Source organism: Nematolebias whitei, chromosome 5, assembly GCF_014905685.2.
Source record: "Nematolebias whitei isolate Nwh7 chromosome 5, NemWhi1, whole genome shotgun sequence".
Taxonomy (NCBI): domain Eukaryota; kingdom Metazoa; phylum Chordata; class Actinopteri; order Cyprinodontiformes; family Rivulidae; genus Nematolebias; species Nematolebias whitei.
Genome location: NC_056502.1, coordinates 12,598,481 through 12,621,698, shown reverse-complemented (window position 1 = coordinate 12,621,698; position 23,218 = coordinate 12,598,481). Strand labels below are relative to the sequence as shown.

The 23,218-nt window shown below is 41.2% G+C and overlaps 1 protein-coding gene across 1 annotated transcript in view; it reads right to left on the bottom strand.

Annotated features, from left to right (window-relative positions):
* cadm4 (cell adhesion molecule 4) overlaps positions 1–18,761 on the bottom strand; it is a 215,627-nt gene extending 196,866 nt beyond the window's left edge. The window contains exon 1 of the mRNA XM_037676156.1: positions 18,483–18,761. Within this exon, the coding sequence (XP_037532084.1) occupies positions 18,483–18,621 (139 nt within the window). The 5' untranslated portion in view covers positions 18,622–18,761. The remainder of the gene's footprint in view (positions 1–18,482) is intronic.
* Between the last annotated feature and the right edge of the window lie 4,457 nt (positions 18,762–23,218).

Below are 23,218 nucleotides of genomic sequence, written 5' to 3'. Positions count from 1 at the left end.
GCCCAACATGCAGGTTTTTGGTCTGTGTGAGGAAACCGGAGTGCCCTGTGAAAACCCACGCAGCACGGAGAGAACATGCAAACCCACCCAGAAAGGCCCCCTCAGACGGGATTTGAACCAGCGACCTGCTCGCTGAAAGGCAGCAGCTTTACCAACTGTAACAAAATGCCTAGGCCTGTCACGATAACACACTTTGCTCTGCGATTAATTGTCCAAAAAATTATTGCGATAAATGATATTGTTTGAAATTTGACAATAATTAGTAATTATTGTCGAATATAAGGATAAATGGTTGTTAATTTGTTTTGAATGTACAGTAGTACCTTTTTTCAACCACCAGATGGCAATATAAGACTGAACCGAAGGATGGATAGTGAGGGAGCGAGCAGTGTGTCTCTAAGAAAAATGGGAGTGAAGCCCCTTTATGTGACATGGGCTCTCTCTCTTTAGTTCTCAAAATGGCAGACGCTCTGTGTGGTTTGAGCTCTTTAGCATAGCATTTTTCACACAAAGCTTTTAATTAAAAAAAATTAGTAAACAAGTTCTCAGCTTCTTTTTGCAGAGAAAAACTTTTTACACGAAAGCACGGGTTTCAATCATGAATTTTGGAGCTTCGACAAGACGGAGGTTTTTTTTCCCCGAGGCCGGTCTGTTAGCTTAGCTCGTGGCTTAGCTTCTCAGCTTAGCTGCTTTTAACAATCCAAAACACGATTTTGGATGGTTAAAATTAATTTTAAAGAGAAAGGGAGGGATCAGTGAAGAGCACCAGAGTTGATCTTTTTGTCTTCCAGTGTCTTCAGTAGAAAGAGAGAAACACAAACGATAAAACCAATAAATGAAAATGGTTGATAATTTTAATTTATCATGCGATTAATTGTTTTATTGTTTATTGTGATAGGACTAAAAGTGCCCCCTTATTTATAAATATCTTGCTTTATAATAAAAGTCCATTGGAAATGCTAAATGTTTGCCTTTTTGTCAGTTCTGACAGGACTGAATGGCGTCAACTCACACAAAAGCTCAATGCAAAGCTGTCAGGCATGCTTAAAATAATTCTTTCACAAAGCCTCAGGTTAGACTGTTGTGAATCATAAATGTTTAGCCTTAATGAGAGTTGTCAGTTGTTTGTATATCAGAAGAGCAGACAGTGTTTTAAAGCTGTAAAGAAAACCTCACTGCACCCAATGTTGGAACTCAAAATTATGTCATAAAGTAGCGTCATTTGGACCAAATTACTGTGCTGCAGAATAAATGCCTTTTTGCACGACCAGTGTGTCCTTCGTAACTAGACGGTGCAAGTAGTGAAGTGTTGAGGTTTTTATTGTGTCATTTTGCAAACTGGCCTCCAATAAAATGTAATAGAGCTTTTCTGATGGTGTAATAAAAACGTCCTCTGGGTACAGTCTTTTAAAAATCATCACAAATGTGTGCAAGGCCAATGACAATGTCAACAATTTGCCAACAAGAAAACAAAAACAAAAAAAACAGCTACTTTCAATTTTCTTAGGCATTATTCACTTACCTTAGTGTGTATCAATCTGCAAATTATATTTGAGGAATAAAAGTGAGGAAGCACTTAATATGCAAATCTAAAATTGACATTGACTTTAAAAATTGGCATAATGGTTTGAACAGAAATACAAACTGCAGATATTTGTTTGTGCAGCAACAAGTAGCTCCTCGTAGCTTATATAAATATTAACACAGTTCTTACACCAAAATTAGAACAAGGATTGTTCCAGACACGTAATTCAATATTTAAGATTATGAGAAATAGGATTATGCAAAAGAGTTATGAATATAACACTGGACCTTAAGTGTTGGTATTTATACCTCTGTTATTTTTATATTCTCTGTTATTTTATTTTATTTTAACTCCCCCCCCACCCCCACCCCATCATCTTGTGTGTTCCTTTGTATTTCAAAGTTCATGCTCAATAATCCAGGTTAAACAATCCAAAACTCAGTCAGGTCATCTGGACAGTTTCTGTATATTGTTTTGTTTGTTTTGTTTTTTTGAGACGTTTCAATCTTCATCCAATGGACTTTTTGTGGCTCCTCGGACTGATGAAGTTCTTTGGATGAAGGACGAAATGTCTCAAAAAAAAAAAAAAAGAAACTGTCAAAATGGCCTGACTGAACTTTGTTGGGCTCCTTTGTATTGAAACTTTAGCACAACAATTTCCTGTGTGATCAATAAAGGGTTTTATTTATTTTTTTAATCATTTAATATCTTGCATATTGAAGGTAGCCCCTTTAACTACCACAGGCTGATAAAAAATTTAAAAAAAAGTTTAATTCTGACTCAGCTGACAAGCTAAGTCTGAACAGAATCCCAAAATGGATTCTTAGTCTCAAAATAACTCGCGTCAAAACTTTCATAGTAGTTCATTTAAATGCTATTAAACAAAGTTAGGTCAGGTCCTCTGGATGGATTAAAAAATAAATAAATAAAAACTTGTTGAAACATTTCGTCTTTAATCCAAAAGACTTCGTCTTTTTTATTTTTATTTTTATTTTAGTTTTTTTTTTTAAGTCTTTTGGATTAAAGATGAAACGTTTCAATATTTTTTTAATTTTTTATTTTTTTAATCCATCCAGAGGACCTGACTTGACTTTGTTAGATTTTTCTACCTGGATTATTGAGCATGAATCAGGATATTAAACACTATTTGAAAAACTGTTAGGCCATTGTTAGACCATTACTTGTGACAATATTGACATTAATAATTTCATGTAGTTATTTTCCAGCGCAAACAGCAGCAGCATTTTGATACTTCCTGTGCAGCCTGAAGCAAAATTATCTGACTAATGGGATAATTGTATAATATGTAACTAACAACACTGAAATTTTTGTAATAAAACAGCATTCACATGAACCCCGATATATTTTTTTTAAACTGGAGTATTTTTAATTAATTTATTTAATTAGAATGATGGAAGTCCACTTTGATCTTGGCCACACTTAAATGCGCCATGAAGTCAAAACGCCATCTACAACAGGTAGGATAGTAATTGTTCATAACTTTTCCACAGAACCCACTTAAAAAGACTTGATCTAGCCCTTTAAGCCAACATATCTCTGGCATTTCTCTGTTGTGTCATAAAAATTGCATTTATTAGTAGCTATCAATACTAGTTTTGCAGCAAATATGGTCATTTTATACAGCTAGAATGTTTCCAATAAAGCACATAAACACGTATTTTGAGTGCAGTGACAAAATAGAAACAAAACATAACACGGTGGATATCATACAGGCTCAGGCGTCTTTATTTCACTAAATCACACTTCTGTTATTACACTACTGTGCTGTGTTTACACAGGGGAGACATATCATATCATGTAATTGAACTAGTGTCAAATACTATATGTGGATCCAGACAATTGTTAAATGTAAATACACTGTTGCCAAAGTATCTCTGTAATCAGTGTTGCATTCATAGTGGCCAATGAAAAGCCCTAAATCTGTCGTGTGCAACCACAAAACACAGCTGATTCCTACCTGAACTCTAACGATGTAAAAAACAATGTTCTGTCACAGCAGCCATGATGTGTCTTTGAGATGTAAGCAGCAGTGCAAGGAAAATCAGCGCTACCTTTGAGTGAAGCCATTAAAGTGTATAATGCAGCACATCATCGATGTCTCTATCTGCTCCTCTCGACGTGCTAGCCTCAAAGATGGTTCACTCTTTTCAATCAGGATTTTATTGTCCTGTAATGAATACTTCTCCCATAAAAGAAGGCACTGAGACGAGGCTGATAAAGAAAGGTTCGGAGCGTATAGAAAAGTAAAATGAGGAAAAACATTCAACAAAACCAAGGGATAGTGAGTGCCTGTGACTTCAGAGCGAGCAGGTTCTGGACAAGCTCTTTGCTTTTTCTCGAACCTTCGCGTTTCATCTTCATTGTCTCCGGCTTGTAAAAGTTTCGCCAGACGTTTTAAAGCTTCAGGTTGGACTTGTAGTGGACAGATCAGCATTCGCTTTGCAGTTTTGTGCTGTGTGCCAGTTTTCTGGACCATTAAATAACCCTCATTAAAGGGCAGCAGCAACTAATAACAAAATCTGAGCTGCACCAAGCTTTTCCGTGCACCCTTCTCCCTTTATTTAATTTCCCCTATAAGGCTGCTTATTGATTCTGGCCCTTCCATTCTGTAACTTATTTTTATTAATAACCCAAGGCTTTAACAAGAGTGTCACAACCCCAACTTTTACTCAAGCAATTAATAAGATTAATAAAGCAGGAGGTTTTGTATGTGCGATGCTCTTCAGAGTACAAGTTTCTCCTTGACTTGATGCCTAAACTCATTAGATGCATGCATTTTTTTTTCCCCCCCACACCTTCTCCTCTCTCGTTTAGACTCTAACCTCCAAATCTCTGCCAACTCAAACTTCTGAAAGAATGTGCAAAGTGAGAAGGAGGCAGAGATGAGAGGAGGCTTGTTCCAAGTGAAAAAGACTGGCGTTTTATACCAAGCTCGAGCAAAACAGATTATGATGGAAAGAGAGGCCGAGAAAAAAAAAAAGAAAAGGCACAGAGGGGGAGAGGAGCAGGGTGGCAGAACAGAGGAAGAAGTGCCAAAAGGCGAGCCTTGGTGGTAAATTCAGAGGCGGACGAGATGGAGAGAGACTTGGGCAGAGGAGGAGAAGGCAGGCAGAAATACGAATGTGCTGAGGGGAACAGAAATAAATAAAATATGGAGGGAAACAGATAGGATCGAAAGGTAGCAGAGGTGAGTGAGGGAGCAGCTGGAGCTATTAGATTCTCCGTAGGCAGCCGCTTCCTCTCTCCATCTCCACTGTATTATAAAATCTAGCATTGCGCAACGCCGTTATTGTAAGAATAAACTTGTAACCACGTAAAGTATGCATCAAGGATTAATATAGACAAACTTACATCTCCTCATGTGACTGTTCGAACTATCAGCCTCAGATTATCCTCTCACCAGATCATACGGGCACTTTTGGAATATTTAGCTGAAATCCATTGCAGTCAAATTACCATACCTGCAGGGTTTAAATATTTAAAGAGGTCATTTACATTCTTTGACACTATAGAGTAAAAAAAAAAAACACCACTCACCTCAGCAGGTTATAGCTGAGGAGGAGTGGAATTTGACCTTGGACTTTATTTTATTTTAGGTTCTGACTAGCTTCTAGCACGGTATCTATTGACAGTTTGGGAACATGCCTAAGGCTGAAAAATACAACAAACTCCAGCACACTTGTGGCCAGGCTGAACTACATGACAACCAAGGACAAGCGTTTGGAGAGTAATTCCTCTTGGAGTTTCCTATAATATTTGAACAAGCAAGCATTTTTATTCCAGATATACAAAAGTAACTTTTCTGTTGTTATGTAGAAGCTGAAGGGAGTGTGTGGTAGGCGGTAGAAGACTCGCCAGATTATTATATTTCTTCTATCAAAATTGCAATTCATAGCCTGTATGAGCTTTGATAATGAAAGGGATTAATGGTGCAGTGATTTAGGTGGTATCTCACTGAGATTCTTGTTTTCTGTGTGGTATTTCCCCAACATGTACCAGTTTCCCTCCACAATTTAATAACAAACTAAAGAAATCTAAATCTAAAATTGAAAAAAAAAAAAAAACTTTTTTCCTTTATTCTACACATCATTGTCATTTACAGGTCTGGAACATTTGTCTGCTTATCTAATGTTGCCAAAGTTGCCACATGGTCTATGAAAATGAATGCACCCAGACTGCAACACAACTTTTAGCATGTGAAGTTATTTTTGATAAGACATCATAGCAATCAAAGATCCAATTAAAGAGTGATGCACAGCTCTCTGCGTAGGTATGAAGACCAGCTGAATGAGTTAGCTCACTATTTAAGTGTCGCCAGCACCACTTCAAGCTCTCTTGGCTGTGAGGACACACTTGAGTGTGATGCTTCTAAACATACAACAAAGAAATGAAGTCATTTGAGCCAGGTTGAATGAGTTCGGCAGGTAATAGTCTGTTATTTACACAGTTATGAAGGATTTATTTTTAGGGTTTAAACTGCTTATTATCAAAAAGATGATTAGCTGCGTGAAAATGCCCTGACCATCATCCCTGCGATGACTACAGCAATTAAATTACTGTCCACATCTGTCTGTAAAAACAGTCATTATAATATATACACAATAAAAATGTGATCCTAAACATTGTGTTGTGGGAATATACATTTATTGTTTTAATATAAGCAATACAAATATTGTGAAACCCCAAAAATGTCACATTCCTTTTATTTTTCTACAATTTTTTAAAAATATATATTTATTCCTGAAAACTGTATTCTATGATCGCAAACTAACTTAGAAAAAATAATACATTTCTGTTTGTTTTGGGTGAAGATTTGTTTTTATATTCGTAAGCATATGTGCATAATTTGTAAATTACCCTAAACTGTATAAACAAAGGCAGTAGGAGCAGCCATGTCAGATGAAGTGTTGGTTATTTCTGCTTTACGCACTGCCCACGCAAAGAAGGAAAGAAAACAAGACAAGAACAGATGCATTGTGAGCAAAAGCTGCATGATTTGTTGTGATTATGTTGTTGTTCCTGTAGCATGGGTGAGCAGCCCAAATCATGTAGCCAAGCTACAACGTGAGCTGTAGGCAGGAGTGTGCATTTGTGAGTGTGTGCGTTTGTGTGTAGAGATCATAACCTTCTATGTGTGTGTGAGGGACAAAATGAATGTGCTTGTTATCATCTCCCACTGCCTCCATCCATCTTTCCATCCCACCTTCCTGTCCTCTCAGTGGCAGGTTCATGTAAGTTGAGCACAGCCACATAATTTTCAGGAGAGTTGGATGGCGGTGTTTTGCGCTCCCCACCTTCACCCACCCCACCTCTCTAACTCCTTCATCCATCCACCAGCTCTGACCATCACCATCACTTTACAGCTGGATGAGCAAAGCGGCAGCGGCTACCAACCTGGCCCTTTGATTGACTGCGCTGCTGCCGAGCGCGCTTCACTGTATCTGTGCCGTGTTTATTGCTTCTTTCACCTTCGCCGTAATTGAGTTCCCTTCCCCATGCCAAATATGCACTGTCAGAAGGGCGGGTGTGTGTATCGAAGGAATCTATGAGGGGTGTGTGTATGTGAGGGTGAGCAGGGAGTTGACTGACAGACAGCATGGCTCAATTCAGGAATTCTGAGGGAAGCAGATGCCCGTTCTTTTGTGCGTTTGTGAGTGACACACTATTTACATGTAAGTGACGTTGAAGCATTGTGGTGATGTGAACTTTATGTGGGAAAACTATACATGGCGAAATTGTACAGGTGAGACGTTGACTCATCTCTCACATGTGTGACGGGGATGACCGGCAGCTAGTAACACAAAAGTTTTATTCTAATTGCCCCGGCCAGCATAGCTGCCAGGATCATTCAGGCGAACAATAAGGAGGAGAAAATAAACGCAGAAACTGTAAATGTAAAAATGAAACAATCACACATTATTCCACATAGAAGTGAAACAGAGGTATTTGACACATAATCAAAATTTTAATTATCTAACTAGTTTAGTAACTAGTCTGACTGATGGAACGAAGGACCTTTGGAAACGTTTTATCTTGCTTTTTTTAACGATTGGGAGATTGCTAATAGCAGCACGACGGCATCACGACAGCTCAGTGGTTAGCACTGTTGCCTCACAGCAAGAAGGTCCTGGGTTCAATCAGTTGGACCTGGGGTCTTTCTGCATGAAGTTTGCATGTTCTTCTCATGCTTGCACAAGTTTTCTCCAGGTACTCCAGTTTCCTCCCACAGACCAAAAACATGCATGTTAGGCTGATTGGTAACTCTAAATTGTCCCTAGGTGTGAGTGAGAGAGTGAATGGTTGTTTGTCTCGTTTGTCTCTGTGTGGCCCTGTGATGGACTTGCGACCCGTCCAGGGTGTACCCCGCCCCTCGCACGGTGATTGCTGGACACGGGCACCAGTGACCCCCGTGACCCAAAATGGAATAAGCGGGTAAAGATAATGGATGGATGAAAGAAGATCTTTAAAACTCAGAGTTACAGACGATTTTGCGGTGGCTAATGTTAATTAGTTGTGCCAGCTATCTTGAAGTGAAACGACTCTAAATGTGAAAGAGCTTTATATGTTTTTAGAGTGATAGACAAGTTGCCAGGCAGTAGATGACAAAACTTTATAACTTTATTGCACTGGTTTGTTATCTGTATGTCCAAATGCTTCTTTAAAAAGTATTCAGTTAATTCAAAACGCTGCTGCCAGAGTCTGAACTGGAGTTAGTGGGAGAGATCATATCTCTCCAGTTTTAGCTTCTCTCCACTGGCTCCCTGTCAAATTCAGAATTGATTTCAAAATCTTACTTCTAACCTACAAAGCCCTCAACAACCTAGCTCCATCTTATATTACAGATTTTATTGTTCCATATTTTCCTAACAGAGCACTTCGCTCTCAGACTGCAGGTTTACTTGCAGATACCCAGAGTTTCCAAGAGTAGAATGGGAGGAAGATCTTTCAGTTATCAGGCTCCTCTCTTGTGGAACCAACTTCCAGTTTCTGTCCATGAGACTGACACATAGTCCAGTTTTAAGACTGGGCTTAAGACTTTCCTTTTTGATAAACCCTATAGTTAGGGTTGGCTTGTTATGCTACTATAGGCTTAGCGGAAGACAAAATGACCTCATTTCCTTAAATGAATTGTTAAAATTGAATAGTTTTCATTTATTATTTCTATCTTAACATGCGATTCTAGACGTGCCATTGTGTATCTGTTCCGCTCAAACCCAGCCGGTTGAAGCAGATGGCCGCTTGTCCTAAGCCTGAGGGAGTTTTTCCTTCCCACTGTCTCCTTCATGCTTGCTCAAGATTAGAGTTTGCGATGAAGTTAACCTCAAAGCTTTCTGCTCCTCAAATAATGTTAACTTACTTTTGATGTACATGAACGTTTCTGTTCAATGCCCTGAGATGACTTATGTTGTGACTCGGCGCTGTATAAATTAACTGAATTGAATTGAAAACTAAATACTAAGGAGTACATTCTGTTTAGTTACAAATATTAAAAGCTAAAAGTTATTTGTAAACATTTAGAAGCTTCAAAGAAGCTGGGCGAGCTGAATGAAAGACGTGGATTAGTTAAAAACAGTAGTGGGAGGAGGAGAAGGTGGAAGGGAGATGGGTGAAGGTGTCTGAAGGGCACGCACACTAAAAATAAGTTTCAACAGCAAGAATATTGCTGCATAGAGTGAAAACGCAGAGTTCAGCAAGCCCAGAGCAAAAGAGACAGTGGGAAAAGGTAAATCTGGAGGCAGGGGTTTAAATAAATAAATAAAATAAAAAAAACTGGAAAAGAGGCAATTGACTATAAGTAGAAAACAGAAAGGTAGAAGCAACGAGAGGAAGTGGAAGTCTGGCTCGTTCTGAGGAATGGAAACAGTGACAAAAGAGGAAGGATAAAAACAAAAATAGTATTTGAAATAAAATGATGCCGTCTGAGTAAATAGAAGGAGAGTGAGAGAAAAAAATAGTCAGATGAAGGGAGAAAACCATTTTGTCTATGCAAATGAGAATGGAAAAACAGAAATACAGGCGTTCAACTGGCCACCTGGGTCCCGTCAATCCTCCCTCTCTCTTTTTCCTTTTTCTCTCTCTTCATCTCACGTTCTATCTATACGCACCTGGTCCTGCCATCTCTATAGCCCGCAGCGACAGTAAGAAAGGTAGGAGGAAGAAGGATGAGGAGGCATGGATGGGATGCTAGCAGCAGGGAGGCAAGGGGGGGAGACTGCCAAAATATCCATCAGCAAGCTACCTTGGCAATGAAAAGTCCTTTTTCCACGTCACCAAAACATGTCTGTCCAACTATCACTGAGCTTCGCTGTCATTGCAAACTATTAGGAACAGTTGGAGCAGATGCATGTGGACACATGCACCTGGAGCCATGGTACCTGCCATGCATGGCCATAGGCACTCAAACTTAGAGCAGCAATAAGGTGAGTCGAAGGAGGGCAGCCACACAGGAAGAGGTCGAAGGGATAAAAAAAAAAGAAGCTTTTGTGTGATCGCAGTGAGCTTAAACAAAAAAGGCACTAAATCACTGCTGGGGCTCTTGAACAGGCTTCACACAGCAGGTGAGTTGGAAACGAGGAATCAGAGAAAAACATTTAAAAAAAAAGGCCAACGAGAATTACTAAAGTGACAGGGAGAGCTGGAGAGCAGCATTCACAAGTGAAAAAGCTGGTTTTGTTTGAGATGAAAAGGCAAAAATGACAAAAGAGCATGTGCGCATTTGTTTGCACTGAAAACAATGATTAGGCGTGTCCACTTGTTTGTCCATAATATCCATGGGGGACGCTTCTAAAAGGAAACCAGAGAGGGAGTGTGACATTTAAAAAGCATGAGAGATTCTGCAGTAAAGAGGCTTGAAAGTTCCTAAATGTCTTTACAGTCTCCTGAGTGTAATACAGTGTACTTTAAGTACTCCTGCATTTGCAAATTTGTGTGAGTGCAAGTTTCTTAGCCAACCTGTCTGTCTGTGACGCTGCAGATTTAAGCACATTTCTATAATGCAGCCAGTGATTTATACATTTTCACAGTCATCATTTAGGCTCAACCTGCATTTTAATTACCAGTGGTTTATGTTTGTGTTTATTTTTTCCCATAAGCTCATAAATCGATTCACTTACCGCAACTCAAATCCATCTCCACGTAAACAAGCACTAATATCATATACATAAGAACTTTTGTCACAGTTGTTTGAACTGCATATGATGTCAGGGTAAACACAACTTTAATGTCATAACGTTCAGAGTAAATGTTCACGTTAGCGATCTGCAGGCGTGCATGTACAAAACAGAAAAAGAAAGCTGTCTAACATTTATTAAAACCTTTTTTTTCTATAATAAATGGCTGTTTAAAAATATGGAAGATAATTGAATTTTCAGCAATTTATTATCATCTAGATATAGGGTAATCAACCAAAATGTCAAGAAAATGCTTTGCACGGAGTATCTGATAAACAGTAAAACAGCAGCAAGATGCGGGATGCTTCTCCTCCATTCTCACTCGATTCAGTCCTGGCATGGAGAAATTAACTTTGCCTTCTGCTCATTTTTGCAGACTCAAGCATCCCTTCATCTCTCAGATTGTTGAGCCTTCATCTTTTTGAATTAAGACCGCCAGCAACATATATCAAAGACTGCCTCAGAATGACCTGACATGATCTCAGATTCATGAACTTCATGTTTATATGTGCTATGTCTTATTAAAGAGTGATTATCATAATTAGATTTTACTTTATGCCATCTCATTTTAACGTTTAATAAAATATATTATTTCTTGTGCAATGCATATTTATTACATGCTGTAAATTTTATTAATAGGAAAAAAGATCTAAAAAAGCAACAGTGCACTCAAGTCGTCATTCATTTGAGATCAGATGTACAGCAAACTGGAATCTCGCTGACTGAAACAGCGGGTTGAGCTGCTCTGATAAAAGGAAGAGAGATGGTAGCCATCACGGCTTTTGGGAAGAGAAAATAATCAAGAATGAAAGCGCATTTCCCCTACAGCTTTCTTTTATTAGTTTCTCTAGCAATAAACTATGTTCCTGTATATGCAGTCGGGAGGCGACAGTGTCATGCTGTGTCTACTCTTTCGCGCTCCAGACTGTGGGATCTATATCGCCAAAACAAAAAACACTTGCTGTCTGTGCCTACAGAGTTGACAAGAGCTAAAAATGACTTCGGTACCATCCACAGAACCCCACTGGCCCCTCCAAGCTGCTTCACAGCTCAGTTCGCCAGTATAGCCAAGCGGGTGGCTGTTGCCATGGACCACCGTTTCTCTGCAACTGCGCCCAATGCCCAAGGTCTTTGTCAAACTCAGTCAGTATCACAGATTGTTCCAATGTTCTGCTCCTCTGAGGCAATGGCCAGAAAGGACAAACACAGTCTTTCTGGGGTAAGCGATAGCATTGTTCACCAAACAGATGGACACAGAGATAAGAACACATCTGTGGACGTGACTCAAGCGCCACTTCAATCTGCAGGTGGCGGTTTATAGAAGGTGAGTGGAGAGCTCCAGTTAACGGCCATAAGGTGAATCAGCAGCCATGCACTCGAATGCTCCTTCAGCCACTCAAGAGAAAATGAATCCTGGGAAAGACTCAGCTAAAGCTTTCCTCAAGGTCATTGGTGCTTGGCCACTTTTTAAATGGTCTTGCCAACTGTAACAATGTGTGCAGAAACAATTGCAGCACCAATCCAATTTGGCTCAGCAACTTTTCCTTTCTTTTCACTGCAGGCAGCTTCGTAGCCACACTTTTGTTTAGCCCTGCTGAAAGCATATCATCACTTGATGACCTTAGGAATCTCAAAAGAGCCCGTTAAATCTTTGCAGTGAATCTCTCACCAGCACATTAAGCATGTCCACAGGCTTTTTCCTTTTCCATTTTTTGTCTCCTTCTTACACTGTAACTTAGTTCATCTTTCTCATGCACTCAACCTGCAAGCACTTAGGAGGGGGTCCAATCATTTGGAGGATTGTTTTCATGTGCTTCTAATTAATTGCCTCTAATTGGTAGTTGTTTACAATGTTTTAATGAAATGTATGATACTTCTGGTAGTGAGGCTTTTGTCTTAGGGCAGAGTAAGAAGCAAGCACATGCAGTGCAGAGTAAAGAGATAAAGTAAAGAGATAAAGTCAAGCTAAAACGCAGTGGACTTTGAGACTTTTGGCTTCTTTTTTTATAAAAAGAAGAAGGTATCTGAATTTGATCTGTTACCAACAGCTGTTATCGAAATGCATTTAATTCAATAATTGCATGCTTTACAACCTTTATCACCAAAAATTTAATGTTTTTTAAGTTGGGGGAAAACACTCACTAAAATTATCAAAGGTTTAATTATGTTTCAGGTAAAAAGTCAAGAAAATGTCACAACAGAAGTTTGCATCTGCCACAACCACTTTATCCAGCCAGACATGGTAATAGCTGCGAAGAATTTGCCACTCGCAAGAGAGATATTTTAAGAGTTTTCTAAGATAGAAAACTCATCTGAGACCTCTTTGGCATTGTTGTGTCCGCGCTCAGAAAATCTCCATCTGATTTCCCAGTAGATAGTGCACTGCTTTGACTGGCAATTTCCAGCATCCGACAATCTCATCAAAGCAAACCTATTAATGGTGATGATATGAAGAAGGATTCTAAATGGCAGACAGATGAATAGCCCTGTGCGTGTGTGGGCGTTTAATTCTCCTCGTAGCCTGGCTGAAAGTAGGAGGACTGGTCATAAGTGTATGAGGGAAACAACATTTTCTACACTTGTTTGCCTGGGTTGGTGTCTTTGTATGTGTGTGGGTGTAAAAGTGCATGGGCATTCTGTGACCTCATCGATCATAACTGTTCCCTCAGGTGTGGTCACCTACATGGCGTTTGCTCTCGCTTTCTCCAACTTTATTTTTGAATATCGCCATCCATCGCACAGTTTCAGAGCTCCCTCCTTCACCAAATTTCCATGCTCCATGGACACAGCACCCTGGTTTTTCCCTGCTATGGACCCACCTTCCTAATGTCACCCTTCTCCGTTTTCTCACCTTTTATGGCCTCATATATCAGTCATTCGTCACTGCAGAGGTGGGCTTCTCTCCCTTGTCCCTTTTTTCCCTACACCCTCGTATTTTAGAGCTGAAATCCTGCAATCATTCTCTCGTTTGTTGAACTCCTCTCAGCCCGACTTTCTCCTCTGCTCCACTGGTCTGTGACACATGCCCCTGGTGCTTTCCCTACCCTCCTTGCTGTTTCCCCTCACTTTTTTATACAGTGTGCAGCCAGCCGACACTCCCTCTCTCTCTGTGACGCTTTCATTCTCCCTCTGTGACCCCATCAGTTCCTCAGTGCCACAGCTAAGCCTGGTCACTCTTCATCAGCCAGCCTCCTCTGGACACACGGACCTCCCAAGGGTAAAGAGAAATGGGGTCTTTTTGGCAGTTTGTGTGCCCAGTCTAACACTTTCACCGCAGTTTAAGTTCATCTCTGATCCTCCTTACCCTAGAACGAGTGTCTCATTACCAGCTATGTTTCCCTCCTCTTGTCTCTACATTAAGTCTTCCAGATGGGATGCGCATTAGCCTTTGCACTGGCAAAGTACACAGCTTCCAGCTCTTCAATTTTAGGCACTTGCCCTTTTCAGCTCAATCAGCCTCTCTAGTCCAATCACGACTGGTGAGGGCTCAGTTGCACTGCTTGAGTGAGGATAATCACCTTGGTTACTGGCGTTACCGGAGGCCACTGTCTAGCCACGTTAGCGCTGCGCCCTGCGGCAACCATGGAGACAGGTGTCACAGCAGCAAGGGGGGGTGTTAAATAAGCACTATGCCAAAAACTGGGCATAAACGTTTACTCTTAGTCATGGAAACTGTGTTAATAACAGGAAAGAATGCTCACCTCATGGTGTCAGTGTTATAATGGTTCTTCAGACTCAGATTCACCTCTCATTGCACCATTATATACCATTTACTGGTTCCAACATAAGTATACCTTTTCAGAGAAAAACATAACAACTGCAATGTGCGTGCGAAGAAGCCACGCCTAGGCAATTGTTGTTTGCTGATTTCACAATCCCACAACAAAGACAAACATACAGCAAGAGGGGTCATACACTGAATAAAAGCTGCTGGCTCAGGGGACATCGGGTCACAGAAAGCTGCACCCCACTGGGACATCGTGCTTTTGTTCAAAGCCAATCAGATCAGATAAACTTAAGCACAATGGATTGATTGGCAGACTTCAGATGCCAGCAAATATAGGAGATGTCCTTGGAATACCACTCAGCATTTAAAAACTTCAGCAGTGAATTTGGTGAAATGCCAGTTGTTCTCAGAGCGTGACACGTAAGGACGACATAGATCACCATTATGATAATCACAAGCAGCACTGTCTGGGGAAAGGTAATGGGAAGGAGATGAGGTGACAGCCATAAAAAAGTGTTTCGACATTAGCGTCAGCCTGATTAGACTGACAGAAAGTTTTACTAATGGACAATTAAACAAATGGTCACATGAAATAAAAGGATTCAATTACCAATTGATGTCTTTGTGTGACCCTTTCAATCAATGAGCTTCATGTTTTAGGTTTGCGTGAACCCTAAACCATGTAGACAAAAGCACATACTGAAACACGCTGGCGCAAAGAGGATGTAAAAATAAGGATGTGTGAAATCATATGTTCATGGAGGAGGCTCAAAATAAATGGTCCTGTCTTATTTCCCTTTTCTGTTTAATTCAATGTAAAAAATAAAAGGTTCTCTTTGAGCCAGACAATAAGAAGACGTAATTGGGATGTGGGAAACAAGAGAAGTTCCGAACAAGGAGTTATGGATTGCAGTGAAGACTGGAGGGCAGATTAGCGAATAATTACCATAAAATACATCACCTGCACAAAACATGAAGCCTAAAGACTTTTGCCTCTGAGTAATAGACACATAAAACCCGAAGGAGAATTAAAAACAACCCAGAATCAGCTCCGTAACTCTTCCAGTTGTGGCTTTCACTCGGAGCAACGCAATTTTTCTATGGAGCTTATGCTGAGGCAGTTGTTCAGCTGAGATAGTGGGCCACCCTGTCAGGACCCTTTAAGACTGCATCATTTGATCAAACAGGGTTGTGCACAACAGCAGCAGGCAGAGAATCTTTTTTAAAAAAAAGGCTCATTCCTCCTTCTCTTCTGTCGACGTGCATGCCAGATCAGTCTGCCAAGTTTAGGTTGTCCAATTATTTAGACTTACAAAAGACAGTGAATCAGAAGGGAAGGAAAATAAACAACAACACGGCAAGACTGAAATCTGATTTTGCACCGTGCTCAAATTTACAGCGTGAACCAGCAGATGGCAGGGCAGAGAGCAAAGATGCAAGGGCTCACTCTTTTTAATTAAATTGCCGTAGAGTTTATTTCATTTTGGGGGTGACTTATCCTTCAAGGTTAGGATCAAAGGATAAAACCTTTACTTACAGTGAAGGCTTTTTCAGCACTTTAAACAACAAAGACAGACGCGGGAAAAAGAAGAGAAAAAAGCAAGCCCAGCGCAACATGCAAGAAAGTAAAACAGGCAACCTCAAATCAAGAATTCTGCAAACTGCGCCTGACAAGCATCAAAAACCCCAACTGGGTTCTGACAAATTCTTGCATAAGCAATGTTGTTCTGCTCAAAAGCAACGAACGCGTACATTTGTTCTGCATCCGCGTGTGCGCATAGCTGTCTGCGACTTTAATCGTATACGTACAGCCTTTAGCTTGATGTTTGTGTTTACATAGCAAGTCTCTATTCTGTGAGTCACAACGACATTGATTTATGCATGGATTCTGTGTGTGTGTGTGTGTGTGTGTGTGTGTGTGTGTGTGTGTATTTCAGAGCAGTAATTGGTATTCAGACCTCCTCCCACAAGTACGTCCAACTGCTGCTATTTTTCAACAACCTGAGCCAAAGCCAAGGTCCAAACAGGATGGTGGGGAACAAGCTCAGTTGGATGGCTCTCATTGTGTGACTTCAAAAAAAAAAAAAAAAACTAATCGAGGAGATTTAAAGCACACAGCGATAAGGCTGGTGGTAATGGGAGGCCTGGGAGAGGAATGAGGATGAGGTGTAAGAATGGAAGTGATGGAGGGTACTGATTAAGTGTGGGCAAGCAGCAGAGGTGGAGTTAAGAGAATTTGTTACTGGAAGTTTGGGCCAACAGCTGCTGTAGATCAGCCACCTCCACAAAAGCGTGCACACAAACTGAGCGCTGACTCTGTAGATGTGTGTGTGTCCCTCAGGCCTGCCTGTCAGACACACTGTGAAGTCTTTCTTTCTCTTTCACAGTTCCTCTCCTCCTTCTGTTTTGCTTTGGTATTCTGTCCTTTGGACTTTTCCTGCTTCATTGAATTACCAAGTCTTCTAGTCTAGCTGTTTTAGGATAACCCTCCTTATTTATTCGTCCACCCATGCAACTAATCAGTGTATAAATATTCTGGCCTAACAACAACTCCATGTTTTCTTTCCCCAATTTCTTAGTTTCAGAACGGCAAAGACCAATTACCAACAAGGGTTAGATTTTCTTAATGAGAAACAGTGAGCGTATCTGCATGTTTAGATGCTTCTCTCGCTTCTCTGCTTATGCACCTTGTGCCTTTAACATCCCTGAAACCCCCAGCCTCATGTTTCCCTCGGCTCCTGTCAGAGTCTAGATTAATGACAATGATCAGTGAGCAACCCCCAGCTGAGAGTGCCTGCAGCTTAGCCAAAACCCTGCACTGTAAGCAGCACGCACAGCAGCATCAAGCACATGTACCTGCAGCGCACTTGGATGTGCCCAAACACACAAACCTCTTACACAGTACTCCATTTAGACCAACATGCAAACACCTTACAGCTCATGCATATAAATCAGCCAGCCCCGTTCCCGGAGTGGACGCACAGATAGATAGGCGCACGCACAAAAATACTCTCTAGGGAGGAAATCAGTACACGGAGGTTATTATCAGTGCCAAGCAAGAAAATGGCAGTGGGGCAGCAAAGCGCTCTGTCAAAACAAAAGGCATCATCACAACAGCACGGTGGTGCAAGTCTGATTGTGACTGTGTTTGACCTGGCACTTAACCCTTTCACAGCCTCAGGACGGTGTAAACAGGACAACATCTGTGCTCATCCAGGGTCAAATGCTTGAAGAGGAATTTCGCAGGCTTTGTTACGAGTTCACATTTCAGATCACAAGCAGACGGCAAAGGCAGAAGTTGCTCTGAATCGTGACGAGCCAAATCCTTGTTCTGCATTTGGAAGGGTTAGTGAATGACCATGAACTGTATATGGCTGTGAGGAAGTGGACTTGTATAGGGAGAGGTGTTCCAGTGGGTGAGGATGTGTGGGGTGGGTGGAGTGAAAGTGACACGCAGGGCTTATTAAATGTTGTTGCATGTGATAAGGAGATGTCTCAAAGGTCCATTCTGTCCCGCTGCAGGCTATAAACAGCAACTACAAAACACTTCCCTGCTGCTGGTGTTTCAGATCCACTGCGCAAATGTGCGTGGTGCTTTCATGTGCCCGTCAGAGGCGCGTGGCTGCGCGCAGGAGACGCACTGTGTGTGTGTGTGTGTGTGACAGACTCGCGTCCTGTCATCCACAAATACCTCAGCAAGGCAGGTCCTGGGAAACACAGAGCCCAGAATCCAGCTGCTGTGACGCACCGGGGTCACCAGAGCCTGGGAAGAGCGACTCAGGGTGGAAAGTGACCACGAGTCCCGCTTTTACTTTTGTTTTTATCGAGGGGGGGATTTGGGGAATTTTGCACGAACGGCTTTGGCACTAATTGTGCTGATTTGTCATATTTTGAAACATTACGCACGTGCTTTTCAGACCCTGGTGCGCTCTTCCTCCTCCTTCCCGTGACCAGTAACTCAGAACAGTGGATTCAATCGGACAAACACACGTCTCTCCAACAACTTCTCACTCATTCACTGCTTCATTCCGAGTCTTACCCGTGTTCAGCACGCACGCGGCTGTGAGGATGATGGTCAGGGGGACGCGGTAGGTCCACACGGTCGCCAGAGCCATGGTTGATATTCCGCTGCTCCTGTCTTCTCTCGTATTCCTCTTCCTCGGAGAAATCAGTGTCATGAACCCGCAGGTTCACACTCCCGACGGAGCTTTCAGCGACTGTGCACCTATGTGTGCGTGAGAGCACGCGCGACAACGCGTGTGTGTGTCGCGGAGAGCGTCACAGCAGAACAGTGCTTCGTCTCACGCGCGCTCACTTTCTCTCCGTGCGTTTGCGCTCAGTTTGATAATAACGGCTCTGCCGGTTTTTCTTGGTTGTTGTTTTTTTTTTTTTTAACATTGTAAATATATTTCAAAGCTTGCCAACAGGGCGGGGCCTCGCGTGCCTTTCTGACCAATTACAGGCAGCACGAGCAGGTGGACGAGGGAAAGGGGCGGGGCTTTGTGAGGGGAGGGCGCGCGACATCCTTCAGTTAATTGGATTCAATTAGCTCAAAGTCTGATGGATAACACCCCCCCACCACCACCACCACCACCACCATCTCAAAAAGTAGTAATTAATTACTGCAGACGAGTGAGATGACAAAAATAGAAGTGACATGTTTTGTTTTTTTAAGTTGAGAGACAAAACTATTTCTATTATTGGAGGTGGAAGACAATTTGCCTGCATGTGTTCATACCAGATTTAAAAGAAACTCTCAGCAGTTATTCACTGGTTGTGCATCTATAAACGTTTAGGGACAATCATTCAAGTACTTTGTACAACCACAAATAAAAAATGGCTACGACTCAAATAAATGTACAGATACTGAGCTCAAGTTTGATGTGGTAGTAGCTGACGCTCATCACCAACACATATTTTAAGCTCTAACTGATGGAGAGACATCTATGTTTAAAACTTTCCATCAACTATTGAGGTCAACTTTGACTGTCTGTTAGCAAAATATCTCATAAAAGACTGAATGGATTTTAATTGGACTTTCATTAAACATCTACAGCTGGTTACATTTTGGAGTCAGCCCAATTTAAAGAGGTTGTCACAGTTAGGTGATTTTATGAAACACAAAACTTGTTATATTTCATTCACTTTTGTGGATATTGACATAAAATTTAATGGTAGCTGAGAGTCACCCCCAAAACATTCTGAGCACTACAAATTATATATTTACCTTAAACTTTATTCTTATCGATGGCATCAGCCCTCTTGTCTGTCAGCAAAATATCACACATACCAGTGGAACGATTCAAATTAAATTCTTAAAAAGTAATCATTTGATGTTCATCTACAACAGATTAACTTTTGAAGTCATCGTTATTCAAGATGATCAACCTTTGCCAACACAAAAAATGGCTATAACTTACTCAGAATAACATATAATGAGGTCAAATGTGGTAGTCGCTGAGAGTCATTCGCAGTGCATACTTAGAATGAAGAGCAGGATGTGGCGGTGGCAGCCATATTTAATGAAAGTTGGCGGGCAACATGCATTCATTCATGGAATACAGTGCATTTCTAGTCAACCAGGCAACACAAAGTGTTTCACAAAACTTTGTGCCTTCATTTACTGATCCACATTCACACAGCACTACTATAATAATTAAAATAAAACATTCTACTAATCTATTCTTGTTTGCAAGTGTAAATGAGACCAATGTTTTGACTGATTTGAGTTTATTTTTGTTACATTACAAAAACTGTAATGGACCGGAACAAAAGTCTGGGACAAGCCTGCAGTTCGATTTATTTATTTGTTTATCTGCAGTCAGAGCTTATTAGGTCCTGCTAAAGGGACTCCTTAAGTTTACCCTCATGCTATGCCTTATCCATAATTGTGTTTTCCAGTCAGAGAGCGTGGCTCCATTATGAAAATTGTTTCTCTTTCCACATCCCTTATCTTGGACTTGTGGCCTCTGAGGCTCGATTCAGCATTTTTTTCAACTGTGTCTTTGTCGCCCTCTTCAGGTGACAGTTTTAATTGCACGTCATGGATTTCAAATCTGCCTTTGAATCTCATGTCTTGAATCCTACAGGCACTTTTTTATTTTTTATTTTTTTTTACCCTTTTTGGTTCAAGCAGTCAAAAAAATTCCACCAAGCAGCAGAAGCATCAAAGCAATATGTTGGTATTAATATTAATATAGCTACCTTAGACTTTGATAAAGTTGCTCTGAACTCATATCTTACTTCTGATGGAGACAGCTTAAAATCTCTGATTTACACTCTCCCTCACTCAGTGATTTTATCTTTTGACACATGTTACAACCTACTTGTTTTGGCACGAATAATATCTGCCCCGATCGTTTCCTAATTCCCAACCCATGCCATTATTCCCTGTCAGGCTGCATGTGTGTTTGTTCCCAGGTTGGCAGGGAGTCGATGGCAGCAGCTTCCCAGCACCAGATGGGGCATAGTCAGGAAGTAATGAGGGGAAAACACCTGCTTCTCTGCCCAACTCCACTCCTTCATTTTCAGCCGTTTGACACAACATATGCAGGACGCGCATGCAAAACCAAGTGACCGTGACGAGAACAGCCGCAGGCAGAGACACGCCGAAACAAATGCCTGACGTTGCAATGCATCAGTCAGTGAAGTGTCATGTTTGGTATAATTCACTCTTACGCAAAGGCTTGTGCTGTGAGTCTGACTAACGCTACAGAACAACGTCTCTATGTCCTGCCTGCGCCGAGCACTACATCTGGAGCTGTTTCGTATTCTTTGCACAAGCAGAAGACTCAGGTTTACCTGTGGTTTACCAGAGAGGCGCCACCGAGGTCAAAATGTTACTGTAAGCAGCTCTTCTCGCTTCTGAACCTGAGCCTCGAACCTCAGGGTCATCTCCTCTGAGCAAAAGTTCTGAAAAATGACATCGTTGTTTGTTGTCGTCCAGGTGAAGTCTCAGAAACAGAGACGAGTCAGGAGCTCTCCGAGTTTCACTCATGACTCACGTAAAGGCCAAAAAGAAGAGTACCAGTTCATATTTGAATTCACATTACAGCTCCATTTTTGTTTTGTTTTTCTGTGGAGTTTGACTTAGATTAAAACCCATTTTCTCAAAAGTACACACTAAAGTACAGCTGGATTAAAAACAACCCAAATTGTAATTTGTAAATTTGTATCAAGACAATCCTGACTAGTTTTAACTCAGCAAGGTTTGGTTATAAGTTGTCGCAACAAGTTCAAATGACTATTTAATTGAATTAGATCTACTAAAAAGTTAAGTTTTAAAAAAAAAAAGTTGTTTGCTGCCGGTAAATACAATTTTGGCTAGCACCTGGTGCTAACTGCTATTAGCGGCAGCTTGCTAGCACCAACTAATGTCATTTTAAAGAAGCTAATTGACTGTCTAGTACAAATTAAAGTTATTAACAAACGAAACCAGATTAAACATGTTAAAAGTTATTTTGACCATCTTACCAGTATTCAACAAAGCAGAGGTCTAGTCTGGTCCATTTGATCAACTTCTGGGTTAAAATGGTGGCCTGTGAAGATGATGAGACTCAGCTCTGATAAAACCTCCGGGTCAAACTGTTTGACCCAATATTTAGTTAAATCAGCTCAACCAGTAACCCAGCGGCTTTTACTGTGTATGTAGCTCTGCACATAACATTGGGTCTTTTTGGCTTTACTTTATTCTGGCACGTACAGAACAATTAGTGTTCTGTTCATTTATTTGTTTTTTTTTTTTTTTGTAAATAAACTGATACATTTCATCTGTTTGATGACCCTGAGGACAACAGCAGAAGGGTTTACCATAATCAACATAGATAGGGTGAGATTCAGAGATTCTTTATTGTCATTCACACCACGTGTGGTACATGTGGTGGAACGAAATTATGTTCACAGGGTCCCAGTTAGATCCAACAATAAAATGTAAAAGAAAAACAGTAATAAGAGCTAAGATATAACTAAGAAAACAACATCAGCTAAAAATATGCTCAGCACTATCCATCCATCCATCCATTATCTTTACCCGCTTATTCCATTTTGGGTCACGGGGGTCGCTTGGTGCCCATGTCCAGCAATCAGTGCGAGGGGCGGGGTACACCCTGGACGGGTCGCAAGTCCATCACATTAGTGCTCAGCACTAATGGCACAAAAAAAATACGCCAAAAAGCAGCAAGAACATGAGTCTGTGTGAGCAGATGAATATGAATGAACACTGCAGCATGAAAGAGATCAGCAGCAGCATGAAACAGATCAGCAGCAACATGATGTGATTTTTTCATTATCCTGGTTAGAGATTTATGAGTCTAACAGCCTCAGGGTAGAAGCTGTTCCTCAGTCTAGTGGTTCTTCACTTAATGCTCCTTAACCTCCTTCCTGAGGGGAGCGGGGCAAAAAGTATGTGTGCTGGGTGAGTGGGGTCCTTCATGATGCAGGTGGCCCTCTTCCTGCATCTAGAGATGTAAATGTCTGTGATAGTGGGGAGACTGACTCCAACATCTGTGCAGCCTTCACCACTCTCTGCAAAGCTTTTCTTTCTGCAGCTGTGCAGCCTCCATGCCACACGTTGATGCTGGAGCACAGGATGCTCCTATAGTCCTACAGAAAAACAAAAGCTCCAAATATCATGAGGTTTTATACAGCGAGTTCACCGGTAGTGCAGTAATGAGGAAAAAGTTAATATAGGCCTATATAACATTGCCAGCTCAACACACACACACAACATGAATCACTGCTACAGCAGGGGACGCCCACGATTGTTCACCTACACAC